The 15,665-nt window shown below is 37.4% G+C and overlaps 1 protein-coding gene across 2 annotated transcripts in view; it reads left to right on the top strand.

Annotated features, from left to right (window-relative positions):
- The window catches only part of rttn (rotatin), a 218,535-nt gene that overhangs the window by 148,522 nt on the left and 54,348 nt on the right, over positions 1 to 15,665 (top strand). For both annotated transcript variants that reach the window (XM_041190273.1, XM_041190274.1), the window contains 4 exons: positions 3,752 to 3,829; positions 5,591 to 5,783; positions 11,040 to 11,128; positions 11,469 to 11,586. In XM_041190273.1, the coding sequence (XP_041046207.1) occupies positions 3,752 to 3,829; positions 5,591 to 5,783; positions 11,040 to 11,128; positions 11,469 to 11,586 (478 nt within the window). The remainder of the gene's footprint in view (positions 1 to 3,751; positions 3,830 to 5,590; positions 5,784 to 11,039; positions 11,129 to 11,468; positions 11,587 to 15,665) is intronic.

Raw genomic sequence — 15,665 nt, 5'->3', positions numbered from 1 at the left:
CAAGAATACTTTGAGAGAGGTTTGACAAGATTGATCCAGGGAGATTATTCACTGTGGTAAATTGGATAAATATCAGGGTGTTCAAATTAAAAACTAGTACTGTATTAGAAAAAGTTATCAGGAAGCTGCCAGATGTCATAAAAATCTAACAGGTTCAGTAATGTCTTTTTGAGGAAGGAAGCTGCTCTCCTTATTGATTACTAACTAAGATAAAAACAAAATACTGTGGCTACTGGAAATCTGAAACAAAAACAAGAATAGCTGGAAAAACTCAGCAGGTCTGCCAGCATCTGTGGAGTTAACGTTTCGATTCTGTATGACTGTTGAAGAGTCATACGGACTTGAAACGTTAACCCTGTCTTCATCTTCACAGACGCTGTCAGACCTGCTGATTACTAACTAATGTGGATGACTCCTAACTGCCCTTGAAAGTGGCTGAAGAAGCCACTCAGTTGTATGAGACCACTTTCACAGGGCAACGAGTAATGGGTTATAAATTATTTTTTTCTAGCATTTACAAAACTAGAAGGTAAATGGCAGAATCCATAGGGTGAAAGGTTCGCAGAATATGTTGCTGGGAAGCCACTTGAAGCAGGCAGCATAAGGTTTATTCAAGAGGCAGTTGAATTTGCTTAAAGAACGAGATGGAGATGTAATTGAACAATTTTGTAAGGGAGAGTGTGTAGGTGACTCAAAAAAGAGATGGCCTATTCTTCTTTAAAGTATTTTTGCATTCTAAACCCAGTGCCATTTGCCTAGTGGAAACCATCTCAATGTCTGCCAAATATTTTAAATATTCTGTTCTTTGCTAAAATGGTTAATTTGGTGTTCAAATACATCAAAACATAAAATGTTGTAGCATCCTGGTTAAATGTGAATTTGATGCTACTTTTTGGTTTCACAGTGAGCTGGTCAGCTAATAAGGCACAAACCCAAAATAAATTTTAATTTGCTCAGCATTGTAGCTTTAGCAAAAGGTTTGCTAAACTGATTAATTAAACTGTCCCTTGACTTAACTTTTCACTTCACAAGGTTGTAGACCTAGTGCAAAAAATTCTGTTCTGTTGAAGGGTCATGAGGACTCGAAATGTCAACTTTGCTCTTCTTCGCCGATGCTGCCAGACCTGCTGAGTTTTTCCGGATATTTCTGTTTTTGTTGTGTAGAAAGAATGTTATTTTTATTTTTTTTTGTTCAGAAATTGGTTATTTGAAGACCTGAAGCACTGCCTTTACATTTTTTTTTAAATGGGGTAGAGTTTCTGCTTTGGGCACAATCAGAAAATGGGACCTCAAATGTGTTTGAACTTGTGCTGGTCCAGTTTCAGTTCATGTTTCCACCTAAAATTAATTTGCTGATTCACAGACATAATCTTCCATGGATAAGTGCAATCAGGCAGTGTAACAGATTGTAATTATTTCTTTTCTCTCTTACCATTTAAATGCATTTCCTTATGCATTTATAAGTTGGTTACCTGGAATGCAGCTGAAAATGGGTTATCAGCAAAAATAAACATTTTTAGCAAGGGTGTACTTGTGAGTAACTTGATTTTAAAATCACTGGAATAACCTTTGGGGGAAAGAAAACTATACTGACACATTTGTTTACACTAGTCAATTTCTTAGTAAAGTTCTTATTTATTGTTACACAAAACTTTTCAAATGTACATACTCAGCCTGTGCACCTTAGAAAATGAAAACAATTTGAAGAACCTCCCTGAACCAGCGCAATTGGTGAAATCTTGTAATTTCTACTTGGGGCATAGCCTGTTTTGGAGGCAAATTCTGATCTGGTAAATTGAATCATGAACCAATGTAAAAGATCACAGAACCATGAATATGAGTGATTTTGGGCGTAACTCAGTGTAACAATTCCCTGATCTTTTGCACTAGTTCGGCTGAGACTGTTCCGATCACATTGCTATTACTAATGGAAACAAGCAGAAACTCAATCCTGAAAAATATTTTCAATTGCTGCTGATGTCTGTTCATTCAGTATCATCCTCAGGATATTATAGGTTGTTGAACCAGAATTAGATCATGTGCTGGGGAAACTTTTAAGAGGGTCAGTGCTCTTTATGGCATTTTTGATAGCTGTATTGGCAAAGTTTAAATGATATTGACCTCCTTATCACCTTAGGTTTCACATATTGAAGTTCTGTGTCTGCTTGCGCAAACACTGATTCAGCCAGGAGTGATATTGTCCACTTTTTGGATCCCATTTCATAAGTTACCATTAATTTGCTACTGTTTTCTTTCTTCTTGCATATTCTGTGTAGTTAAAGTTTATTTTTATTTTTCACAGTTAAGCTGTTTGTTTGGGGAATAAAAAAACATTAACGCTTTTTCAGAGGATCATTCTAATATCAATAGTATCAGTCCTGCAGAGGACTTTGACTATGCTGGTCACCAAATAGTACCAACCATGGTCATGCCCTTGTTATTTTCACCCAGTGGTGCTGATCAAGATGAATTAGCTAAGACCATTTCTTACTGTCTCAATTTTCCTGGACCACTCGATAGGGTGAGCCCCTGGTAACACTTTCTGATAAACCCACTGACTGGCATTAGCTGGCACCAAGATGTCATTCATGACTAGCTTCGGATGCCGTATGGAAAACATTGATGCAGTGACATTTAATTAATTGTTTTAACCCTCTCTCCTAAGGTCTAATTATCAGTATGACATTTCTGGCTACAAATGAAACCTAGCTGCATTCTGTGTGTCTTTCTGCAATTCAGATCTCTTACTGGGTTATTAAGAAGGTACACTGTAGTGTCTCGAGTCAGGAAAGCCACCTGGAAACTGAATCTTGACACACCTCCACTCATTCTAGCCAGAATATTGATCTGGTCCTTCACAGGTTGACATACCTGTCATAGAATGTTTTTAATGTGTGAAATTGTGATTCCTTCATCCTATCCAGCTCTTCATAAATCTGATTAGAATGGTGTTTCTACTATGATAACGCTTATAGGACTTTGACTTTTTGCACTGATTTGGTCAAGTTTCTGAGCTAGACTTAACAGCTACTTTGTACCTATGTACCCAAGGTACTCGGAAGGGCAGTTTCTAAAAAGATTTGCAAATGGGTATAAATAATGTAGTGCAATCTTCACTGCTGCCACCTCTCCAGCAGGAAACTTCTTACATCTGCAAGAAGTCCTGTTCCACAATTGTTTCATGGGCATTGTTGTAACATGTCTGTTGACAATTTCTAAAGCTGTAAGGTAGAGTAGCCAACATTTTTTTTTTTACAAATTATGTTTGGGATTAACTGTCAGGAATTATGCCTTTTACTGATTTATGCTGATGTCTGAGATCTCTGCACACAAAGTCTCTGCATTCTCCTCAGCTTGAGGAATACTTGTTTGGATAAAAGATGTTGAATTCATCCATGTCTATTTTAATAAAGAACAAAACTAAATGTTACTTTAATGCTTGCGCAGAAGCTTTGTCTTGCATGGAGCTGGAATACCATGTGATTAGGCATTATACTGACATCAAAAATGTCATATTGAAGGAATGAATCCTTTCCAGGTTTCCCCGAATATGATCCAAGAATGTGTAACCTGGTGCAATTCCACTGGTATTGTTGGGCTTTTCTTTCATTCAAAGAATGAAGGAGACCCTACACGTTAATTTTTCTTACTCTGTGACATCTTTAAAAAAAATCATTGGTTCCATTTGATGTTGCTATACTGTTTAACACCCACTGGTAAAGAAAAACTGCAATAGTGTTGTTTCTTGCAGGCAGCATCTATACTGCAGAATTTACTGACGATTCGTATGCCAGCCACAATGGAGGAAGCCAAAGATTATGTATGGCAGGTAAGGAAAGTCAGAAGAAACTACTTCGTTAACATTTATGTTGGTTACACTTATTTTTAAAGGTCGAATTAATAGCTTACCATGTGGATGTCAATTCTTCATACATGAATACTTTTTTTTGAAAGGATGGCTGAATTTTGGGATGCAGCCTACAAGTACGAGCATATTCTTCCGTACGTTTTTTGTTAGCTATTCAAAATTGTTACCAATAGAGCTTTGCCATATGTTTTGTAGCAAAGCTTGAATCTTAATGATGCCTTCCTTTTGATGTATTAGCCCCATGAACCAACATAATATAATTAGAACTTGCATTTATGTAGTGTCTCTTTACCTCAACCCAAAACATCCCCTTAGTACTCTGCTTAAAACAGTGAAGTGCCTATTATAGAGGTAAACATAATTTTAGAAGAGTATTTGTAAATTAAGCCTATAAATTTGGACACCCTGGTATAGAAAGAATGCAAGAACTGTAGAAACAGTGCAGTATAAATTTACTAGGTTGTTAGAGCTCACCATTATGAAGACAAATTTGAGAAGTTTTTTTTTTAACAACAAAGCTGAGAAAGTTGAAGGAAAATCTTGAAGGCCTTTAAAATTATGAAGGGCTAGATATGTTAGATCATGTTTGTTTGCATTGGTCTGAGATGATAAACAGGCACAAAGTTAAAGATGAGTTCAGTGAAGAATTCTTTCCAGCAGGTTTGATGAGAGCATGGAATTCTCTGTCTCAAACATTTGGTGAAACAAATCCATAATTTGTTTTAGAAGGGGATTGGAGAATTGCCTAAAGAAGTGGAATATTAAAAGGAGGAGAACAAATGGAAGAATAGAATTAGACTCTGATCTGTATAAAAATACTGGAACGGAATGGGCCAAATGGCCTTTTTCTGTAGTGTAGCATTAAATGATTCGACTTTCTGTCCCATAGGCTTTTTAGAAGATTTAAATGGTATAATATCCATATTTATGTACTTCAATGAACAGTGTCAAGTTTTGTTGATTATTCTCCTTAGTGTTATGCAAGGGCAGTCACCAGATTATTTTTTGAAGTGCAGTATTTAATCAAAAAGTGATTGATTGTAGGGGCTGTAATTGGACTCAGGCGGACAGGCAAAGGAGTGAGGGATTGCAGGCACATTGGATAAGCATAATGGAATTGCAAGTTAAATGTTTCTTTGAAAAGTTACATGACCTTTCATTGCACTCACCTATCACTGCATCACCTACAGGAGTGACAGATACTGCACAGAATATTGTGATTCACCGAGCCATTTCAATATGTACACTACATGGAGGTGATTACTGAGCTGATTATTTTACTAAATAAATAAGGAATCATTTGGAGTTTTCTTGCTGAGTAATGCTAACTTTATGTCTAGCAGTGAAAGGACTGAGGTCATTCTTAATTGGTGAAAGGAGCAAAAAGTCCAGCTCCGTTTTAATGACCATAAAGGGATAGGAATCTGGCCTTGATAAGTTGGTGAATTCCCCAAATACTTGAAGTATATTTCAATTTGAATGACTACCCTTAAAAGCAAATTATCTAAATTTTCATACTGATTACTACAATTTTAAACCAAAGTAATATATGATAAATCAACAAATATATAATTAACATATATGGTGCACTGTATGGGTGAGTCCGAAATGGGGTACTGGGCAAAATGTGTTTGATAGGTAAGATGAGGAAAGCCTATTTCATTGTATTGAGGATTTATGGTTTTAGTTTCATACTTGCCTGAATATGTTTCATTCCTGTAGAGTCCTTGTGTTCATGATGAAGAGTCTGGTTTATCACTGGTTGGGCTGCCTGCTCTCCAGGCTCTACTGTATCACTGCCAATTCTATGAGCGTTTGGCTCATATAGCAAAACAGTGCTACCTCGGAAGATACATGTTTGATTTGAATTTTCCGAAATCTACTGGCAGCAATTTGCTCAGCACCAATTTAGAAGGTATGAATTTTAAGAATATCAATGCCTTGGGTGTGTTTTTAAGTTTCGGCAATACAAGCATGCTTTGATGCACCTTGTGTTTCTAAGGGTAATAAAATTGAGGAAGATGAGAATAGGAGATGCATTTAATTTTTGTCAGTATTGATTCCTGTTCAAGATATTGTAAACTCCAAGTATTGGAGACAAATGGAAAGATGCTGTCTTAACTTTTGAAATCCTAAACTAAGAAATATCTTAATGTACTATGTAAGCTTAGTAATTCATTGCAGTTTAAAAACATTATTATTATGGTTTTGCAAATTTATATAATTCAAAGAATTAATAACTTTTAAATAGAAAGCAAAATCTGATACTAGCAATCAATTTCTAAATGCTATTTATTAATCACTTTTTAATTTGTGGTTTAGGATAATGAGAATTTTAACATATAACTTCTCACCTCTACCGCATCCTTCTCCCATTAGATTATTTTCTGGTTTTATCTCTTGGTGTCCACTGATGTAGATACTGCACTGAGTTATCTCAAGTGTTTTGGCCACTGATACTTCATCTTATTTACTTTTATGCTTGTACAATGTGATTGGAAAGTATGTAAAGAGCTCTAAGAACCACACTATGTGTGTTTTTTAAAACAATCTATATTTTGAGACTGAAATTTAGAGATGCTGGTCTCATCCACCAAGTGGTGGGCTGGTTGGGGTACAGAAAAGAATTTGATTTGAAATATAAAATGCAAATATATAAGTTAAACTAGATAATGTACTAAGTATAATCTGGTTTATATGTGAAACTTCTCTTCACGCATTAAGTATAAGGGAATGATCCTTTTTTAAAAATCAAAAACTTCTGAAATATTCAAGTCTGGCAACATCGATGAAGAGAGAAATTTTAGACTTTATTTCATAAAGGCTGGGCTACCTGTCCTACATCCAGAAAGTAAAGAGATGAAAGTTTAAAAATAAGATGGTAGGATTGTCATATGAGGAGAGTTTGGACTGAATGTGCCTCTGTTCATTAGTTTAGAAGAATGAGAGGGGATCGCATTGAAACATATAAAATCCTGACAGGGCTAGGACGGACTGGACGCAGGAATGCTGTTTCCTCTGGCTGGGGAATCTAGAACAAGGGATCACAATCTCAGGATACATGGTAGGCCATTTAGGACTGAGATGAGGAGAAACCTCACTCAGAGGGTGGTGAACCTGTGGAATTGTTTACCACAGAGGGCTGTAGAGGCTATGCCTCTGAATATATTTAAGAAGGAAACAGGTTTCCAGGCTCTAAAGGCATTAAGGGGTCTGGGGAGAGAATGGGAGTATGGTGTTGAGAAAGAGGATCAGTCATGATCATAATGAATAGTGGAGCAGTCTCGAAGGGCCGAATGACTTACTCCTGCTTCTATTTTCTATGTTTCTATTTTAAAAATAAGATTTAAAAAAATGTTTTTATGAAGTAACAAGCTGAGATATTCACCTTATGGGCATATGGACTAAATGAAATAGGTAATATAGCTGAAGATCATCATAAATATTTCTGTGAAGTAATTTATTTGAAGCATTTCTTATATTCAATAGAGTTCATTCAATAATTCACTTAATTACCTTCTTTAACACAATTATTTTTATTTTAATCCCATAGCCATTTCGTAGTACAGACCTTGAATATTGCTGAGAAAAGCCATTTTGTCGAAGCTTTTCATCTTGTACTCATCAGGACAATCACAAGAATACCAAGAATAAAAAATAATTTATACTGTGTGAAAAGAGTGCTGATTGATTGGCAAGTGGACTCTGGTAGAGGTGTTGCCGTGGAGAATGCAGCAGTTAATGGTGACTGACAGCTTGACTCTGGTCAAGGCATTGCCCTGCGGAATGAAGCAGTGAATGGCTATCACTTGGTGCTTGTTTCAGCTAAACACAATAAGTGATAGCCATTTGGTGGTTCATTCCTAAGGGCAATCGGGGGTCGAGCTATCTGGTTTAAATTTCAAACAATGCTTGGCAGTTAACTGTCAGTCACCATTAACTGCTGTATTCTGCATGGCAATGCCTCTACCAATCAGAGTCCACTTGCCAATCAATCAGCACTCCTCTCATGCAGTAAAAAGTTGTTGCTTCCACTGTCATTGGTATTTTTGCGATTGTGCTGATGAGTGTAAGCTGAAAAGCTTTGACAAAATGCCTTTTTTCAACAATACTCAAATTTTAATCTCACAATATGAAATACAAAGACCTAAATTCACATAATTATCATACTTAAAAGCGTTATTTGACAAAAAAAATTATTTTCATAATGAATTTACCTTCTTTCGTTTTACATTACTTGGTTTGACTCTCATTTAATTAGAAAACACTTTTTACTATATGATTTCTACTAATCATTCTCTACATCCTCAGTATCACTCAAAATCCTCGGGATCAAAATCTGTGCCTACACGTATTTACTCTGAATGTTTTATCATTATCAAAGGCAACGTCACTTGCATTTCAATGTCACTATCTGTATTTTCTGTGTTTGTTGGAACATTAAATATTTCATGATAAACCACATTAGAAGTCTGTCTGTCTTGAGCCAAAATAAATAGATTTCTTGGTGATCCTACTCAGTTGTTATATTTTTTGATGTTTTTCAAGAAGTGTTTTGATTTTGTTGTTGTTGTTCCCATCAGAACAACATTCACTGGGTCAGTTGGTTCACTCAAGAGTGGCAATTGTACTTTACCATTTGCGCAACAAATAAAGGTGGTTCTTTTTTCCACTTTGTTGCACCACAGTTTTCACATACCTCTGATCTTCCACTATCATACTCTGGATCTGACTGTCATGATGAGAATCACAAATGAAAGTTTCTTTAAAGAGTCTTGGTCGCTTAATTACAATACTGGTGCTTCTTGCATTCTGTTGCTCTCCGTTAACTTCTTGCTTTAGCCTTTTCACGATCCCTTTCTCTAATTGCTGCCTGTTGCTTTCTGCCAACCTTTGCTCTGGCCTCTTCATATTCCCTGGCCGTGTGCATTCTGTTGCTTGCCTTTACCAAGTAATAGCGTGTAGTATCTCAGCTTATTACCTACATGAAACAAATAAAATAAAAAACAAATGAAATATGAAAGAAAGTTGGGGATTTATGACATAACGTTGTTGCACTCTTGCTTAGAATGTATAGTTAAAGTATGACACCATAACTCAGGCAATGAGGACATCTTGTGGGCAGGGCTGCAGGACCCCTACTAGGAGGCCAAAGCATCACTACGTGTCTCTCTCTCTTCCCCCCACCCCCCCGACCCAGGGTGAGGGTAGGTGGACTACAACTCCCCTACGACAGTATTCCCTTGGTCCAAGGTATCATTCCAAGTTAAGCTGAGATCAGCCCTGATACAACTTAGTAGATTCATAGGCTACTTCAGAGGGCAATCAGGAGTCAGTACATTGGTGATGATCTGGAGTCACTTGTAAACTAAACAGGGCAAAGACATTAGTGAATCAGTTTTTTATGACAACTTCTTAGGTACTTTTACTCATATCAGCTTTTTATTTCTGGATTTATTATTAAACCAAGAACTCAGTTTCAATTTAATGCTTTGGAGCTTTAGTCCAGGCCTCTTGATTACAAGTCCAGTGACAAAATCATGACATTACAGGAGTTTTGCAGGCTATCCTGATCGAGTCTTCATTTGACTTGTATACATGGACTGCCAAAAGACATTTCATAAATGCCACATAACAGGCTTGTCAACCAAGTTGTGACCCATGAATAAAAAGGATAGTGACAGCATATGAAGTTGGCTGAATCACAGGAAACAGTAGTGGTAAACAATTATTTTTCGGACTGGAGGACAGTATATAGTGGGATTCTCCAGGAGTTGGTATTAAGACCACTGCTTTTCTTGATCTATTTTAATGACCGAGACTTGGGGGTACAGGGTACAATTTCAAAATTTGCAGATGACAGAAAACTTGGAATCATTGCGTACTGTGAGGAGGATAGTGATAAACTTCAAGAGGACATAGACTGGCTAGTAGAATTGATGGTCATATGGCAGATGAAATTTTAATGCACAACAGTGTTTGGTGAAACTTTTAGTAGGTGGAATGAGGAAAGACAATATACAGTTCCAGCAGAAATCATTAGAGGTGGCAGGACAGATTGAGAGAGCAGTTAATATGACACATGGGATGCTGGGTTTTATACATAGAGGCATAGAATACAAAAGCAAGGAGGTTTTGGTGAACTTTTATAAAACATTGGTTTGGCTTCAACTGCAGCATGTGTCCAATTCCAGGTACCATATTTTAGGAAGCATGTGAAGATGGTAAGAGGATCTGAAAAGATTTACGAGAATGGCTCTCAGGATGAGAGCACTATTTTAAAGGGATTTTCAAAAACGAGATGCGGCATGAGGAAAAAAGTTCTTTCGCAGCATGTGGTTAGGATCTTGAATGTAATGCCTGAGGGTTGGGTGGAGGCAGATTCAATCATGGCTTGCAAAAGGGAGTTGGATAATTACGTGAAGAGAGATGATTTGCAGGGTGATAGGGAAAAGGTGGAGGAATGGGACTAGAGTTGCTCTCTCAGAGAGCTGACATGGATACATCAGGGTGAATGGCTTGCTTCTGTATTCTGTGATCTACAGTAGCAGCACTGGATAATAAGTAAAATTCTGCTGTGTCTCATATTACTTCAAAAGATAGTTAATGTCAGCCACATGAGACACTTTTTGTAAAAAGCTAGGCTATTAAACTTAATGGGATAGAATTACTTACAGAAGCAAGCAGTCTAAGTGAGGTCTTAAACTGCCTAATGTGAATGAAGCATTTCTCAAAAAAATAAGTCTTATTTCTTGATGGAAACAACTACAATCTTTGTACAAATCACGTAAAAGCAAACTCATAAATTTGAGTTTAATCTCCTCACGCTGCCACAAAACAAACTGAACTTTTAACACACACAGTGTGTGTTTTGAATACTTATAACCCCCTTCATAACCAGGCACAAGCATTAAAGGCCAGTCTATCAGATAAAGATAATGATCCTGAATATTACCAACAATCTTTATAGCCTATAAACACATAGGCATAGAAATGACCACTGGGACTGCTGATGAGATTAATACACATTCTCTCGATTTGGAGAATTAGTTCCTCAGCAACATCGTGCGTCTTTTATATTCTTACACCATTCACTAGCATAAACCTACACATACAAATTGCAACTGTGCATAGATTTGATACCTGGTAACACTTAATTTTGTTTCAGCAGACACTGACTCATTAAAATATTGGAGAACATCTTCTAGTCTGTCAAATCACAGTCACTTGTCAAGTTTTCCATCAACATCAAGCACTTTGGTATGTGGTAAGGCAATGAATGTAGAAACATTTCTGGAGAACGCTTCTTGTTAGAATTTTAGGAAAAAATCCTTTGTTTACAGCAGTAACTTTTCAACAAATAATTTATTGGATGTGACACAGTTTAGGACATCCCAAGGAGTGATGAGTTATATATGTGTTACATTCATCGCTTTATTTTACTTTTGCCAAAGTTTTATTTTAAACCTATTTTAGAAAGGCAGATCTTTTTGAGAACTAGATATAAATCACATCAATGAAAGATTTCTGAAAGTAAAAAGTATCAAAATAGTATTCAGTATTGATGCCTGTTAATTTGTTGTGAAATTCCAATTCCCAGATTTTGCCATCACCATCTTTATCAGTTGGTGCCTCCGAGTTCCATGGGCTGCTGCACAATTCGGCTATATCTCCTATTCTTATTCCTGAATCTCCAACCAATAGGTTAACGGCTCAAGGTAGGCTGAAGTTCTCCATCTTATATAGAGTTACATAAAATATGGACAGAAACAGTTTACTCAGCCCAATTGATCCACGAGGCTTCTCTTACCTTCTCTCATCTAACTATCAACATAATTTTCTTCTCTCTTCTCCCTCATGCTTATCTAACTTGCCTTTAAATGCATCTATACTATTCATCGTAATTACCCCCCATGACACTGAGTTCCACATCTTCATAACTCTCTGGCTAAAGAAATTTCTTCAGAATTCCCTATTTGATTTCTTTGTGACTATTTAAATTGATGGCCACTAGTCATACTCTTTGTCATGTATTCTCTCTCTTTTCTATCAAAAGCTTTTATAATTTTAAAGACGACTTCTGTTCAGTCATTCCTCGATATTTAGTCTCCCTTTGCTTAAATGAGGTTAACTTAAAATTAATATTGAGGATTATTGTAGATGCTGGAACCCTGAAATAAATACCAAATGATGGAAACACTCAACAGGTCAGGCAGTATCTGTGGAGAGAAAAACGGAGTTAACATTTCTGACCAGATGACCTTCTGTCAAAACTGGAAGTTGCAAACAGAATCTGTTTGAATGTGAATCCAGTACCAGTATAGAATTGTCATGCACATACATTGGCCCTGGTGCCTGTGCCAGCTCTGCTGTCCAATTAGCCCCACTCTCCTCTTTCCCCATAGAACTAAAAACGATTTTAAAAATATATATATCCAAATTCTGTTTAGATGTTACTATTGAATCAGCTTCTACCACCCTTTCAGACAGTACATTCCAGATTATAATAACTCACTGCATTAAAACAAAATCCCCTCCCCTTCCCTCCTGATGGTTCTCTTGCCAATTATCTTAATTCTGTATCCTGCATTTATTGACCCTCCTGCAGTGGAAACAGTTTCCCCCCATTGTGCAAGGACAGAGAAATTTAGGATTCATGTGCGTAGATCTTTGAAAGCAGCAAGATATATGAGAGAGTAGGTAGCAAAACTTATAGGATCTTCAGCTTCGTAAATAGAGGTATTGAATGCGAAAACAGGGAAGTTATGCTGAACTTTTATAAAGCCCTGGTTAGGCCACAACGGGAGCATTGCATCCGGTTGTGGTGGTCACACTTTAGAAAGGATGTGAGGGCCCTTAATACGATGCAGAGGAGATTTGCCAAATGGTTCTAGGGGTGAGGAATTTTACCTACAAAATTAGGTTGGGAAGCCATGGTTGCTTTCTTTGGAGCAAAGGAGATTGAGGGTAGTATAAACAGTTCTGGAAATTCTCAGCAGGCCTGGCAGCATCTGTGGAGAGAAAAACAGAGTTAACGTTTTGAGGCAAAGAAAAGCTTTTGGTTCTGAAGAGGCAATATTCAACTTGAAATATGAGCTCTGTTTCTCTCTCCACAGATGCTGCCAGACCTCCTGAGTATTTCCAGCAGTTTCTTTTTTCAGATTTCCAGCATCCACAGTATTTTGCTTTTATTTTGGGGATTGGGGGGGAGATTTGATCAAAGTCTTTGACTTGAAAAGGACAAGAAAAGTTGTTCTCATGAGCTGATGGTACAATGACTGGGGGTGGGGGCTGGGGCGGGGGGGTGGTGTTTGGGGAGGGGAGGGGGAAACAGTGTAATTTCCTGGGCAAGAAATGCAGAGGGATGTGAGGAAAAACTTTTTTATGCGACAGATGGTAATGACTTGAAATTTGCTTCGAATGAGTTTGGTGGAAGCAGAGATGATCAATCATTTCAAAAGGAAATTGGATAGGTGCTTGAGGAAATAAACTTGCAGGGCTATTGAGATAGAGTGGGGGGGTGGTGAGGGTGGTCTAACTGGATTTCTCCACAGAAATCAGCATAGACTTGATGGGCCGAATGATTATATATCAGGAGGGGGACATCTGAAATCCTGAAGAACATTTAATTGGTGTGTAAAACATTTTAACTGTTTTACTGTCATCCAAATGGAAACCTGCTGGTAAAGTGAAAGGCTTAAATCTTGAAGTTATGTTGTGTAGATTACTACTCCTTCATTGACTGGAAGAGCAGGTTGTCGAAAATGTAAAGAATAAATTGTATTTCCGAAAGATGAGCATTTGGACTATAACACAGAATTTCCAGTTCAGGAACAGACCATTCAGCCCAACTGTATAAGTATTTGTGCTCCACACAAGCCTCAACCCTCCCTGCTCCATATAGCTCTATCTATGTTTGGTTTCTTCGTACCAGTGAATAAATACTAATTATTCAATTTGAATGGACTTCTGATGGGGTTTGCCTCTGCATGTCTAAATTGTAGAGAAGCAGTGGGAAAATAATGCTATGGAACAATCGTTGCATTCGTTACTCCTGAATGCAGTAATTTGAAATCTGAAGTTTATTCTTTTTGTATACCTGACACTTCTATTCTATCGAACTCTAATCTAAGAGCGCTAATTACTATGCCAGTGTGAATTCTTTTCTTCCTCAGGTTAGTCTTCCTTATGTTGTTTTTGAGTGAGATTAGCAATTTAGCACCAATTTTCATTAAATTAAGAATAGATATACATTGCAGGAATTCACCAAGGCTCCTTCGACAGCACCTTCCAAACCCATGACCACCACCATCTAGGAGGACAAGGGCAGCAGATAGATGGGAACACCACCACCTGGAAGTTCCCCTCCAAGTCACTCACCACCCTGATTTGGAAATATATCACCATTCCTTCACTCTCACTGGGTCAAAATCCTGGAAGTCCCTTCCTAACAGCACTGTGGGTGTACCTACACCACATGGACTGCAGCGGTTCAAGAAGGCAGCTCACCACCACCTTCTCAAGGGCAACTAGGGATGGGCAATAAGTACTGGCCCAGCCAGCGAAGCCCACATCCTGTGAGTAAATTTTTTAAAAAGTGATTAAGTTGTCCCCACCAGGACCAAGATTGAGACTATCCAAATCTGTTTCACAGATTTTTCCAGCCAAAAAATGGAAATGCTTTCACCCCATCAGTTTGGGCTAACGCTGAGCTTATTGCAAAAGGTGAAGGAGCTAATTCCTATAAAATTGTATGCATCAATTTTTTAAAGAAATTAGTTTGGGTTGGATTAAACCAGTTTGTGCTCCCTCTTCCACAGCATCGCAACTAAATAAATGTAACAATTCACTGGCAAAACACACTTTTACTAAAACTCTGCACGTACTATCATATTTTCGAAATTTATGAGGACGTGTCTAAACATTCCTGCAACTTTTAGTGTTTTAAAGTTGAAATGTTATCATGCCATCTAGTTGTGTGACATTATTTGTAATAACCTCAAGTTAAATCTCGATGGCTAGCTATTGTGATTGCCATGAAAATATTAGTGGTTTACAACAGAGGTATTTGATATACAGCAAGGTTACAAAGTGTCAGATACAGCAATTATCTGATAAGCACAAATGTAGCTTTCAGCAATTTTCTCTTGTTCAAAACTACTCAGTTTAATTCAATTTTTACTGAAGCTCAAGTTATTTTGTATTTTTATATCACCTTTATTTTGCAAAAAAAATCTTCAGTGTGATAACAAATGATTACTTCTGAAATCAGTTTTCCCTTGGTTTTAATCTGCTTGTAATTTTTTTTTTTAAATTATGCTTATGTGAAGCCATGTGTGTAATGCCATGGATAACCTTCAGCCAACCAGGTTAAAAAACCAGAGACCAGGAGCCCTTAACCAAATCAGATGCTGAAGACCACTGCCCCTTTGTCAATCAGTTCTCAGACCAATGCCACTGGAAACTATGCTGGCACCAACTCTTGGGCGTAATTTCTGGTGTGGTTGTTTTTGTAACTGTCTTGCCTGTCCCACTCTATAAAGAATGCTATAATTCATGAAACAAGTTTCAAACATAACCATTAACTGTCCAATCACTTTTCTGTATCTCTCTCCTCCAACTCCGTTATAGTACCAATACCCATGATTTCTAGTGCACTTTCCTAGATAGTATCCATGCGCAGCCTAGTCATTGAGGTCTGGCCCAAATCGGGCCAGATGTGAAAAATTTGCAAACAAGCTACTCTGTCTGCCCTGACCTAGAGTTGTCCACTTGGTGTCAGGTTCCAGCTACTCAG

The sequence above is a fragment of the Carcharodon carcharias genome, chromosome 6 (assembly GCF_017639515.1).
Source record: "Carcharodon carcharias isolate sCarCar2 chromosome 6, sCarCar2.pri, whole genome shotgun sequence".
Lineage (NCBI taxonomy): Eukaryota > Metazoa > Chordata > Chondrichthyes > Lamniformes > Lamnidae > Carcharodon > Carcharodon carcharias.
The sequence above is the reverse complement of the archived record's forward strand: the minus strand, read 5'-3'. Positions and strand labels throughout refer to the sequence as shown.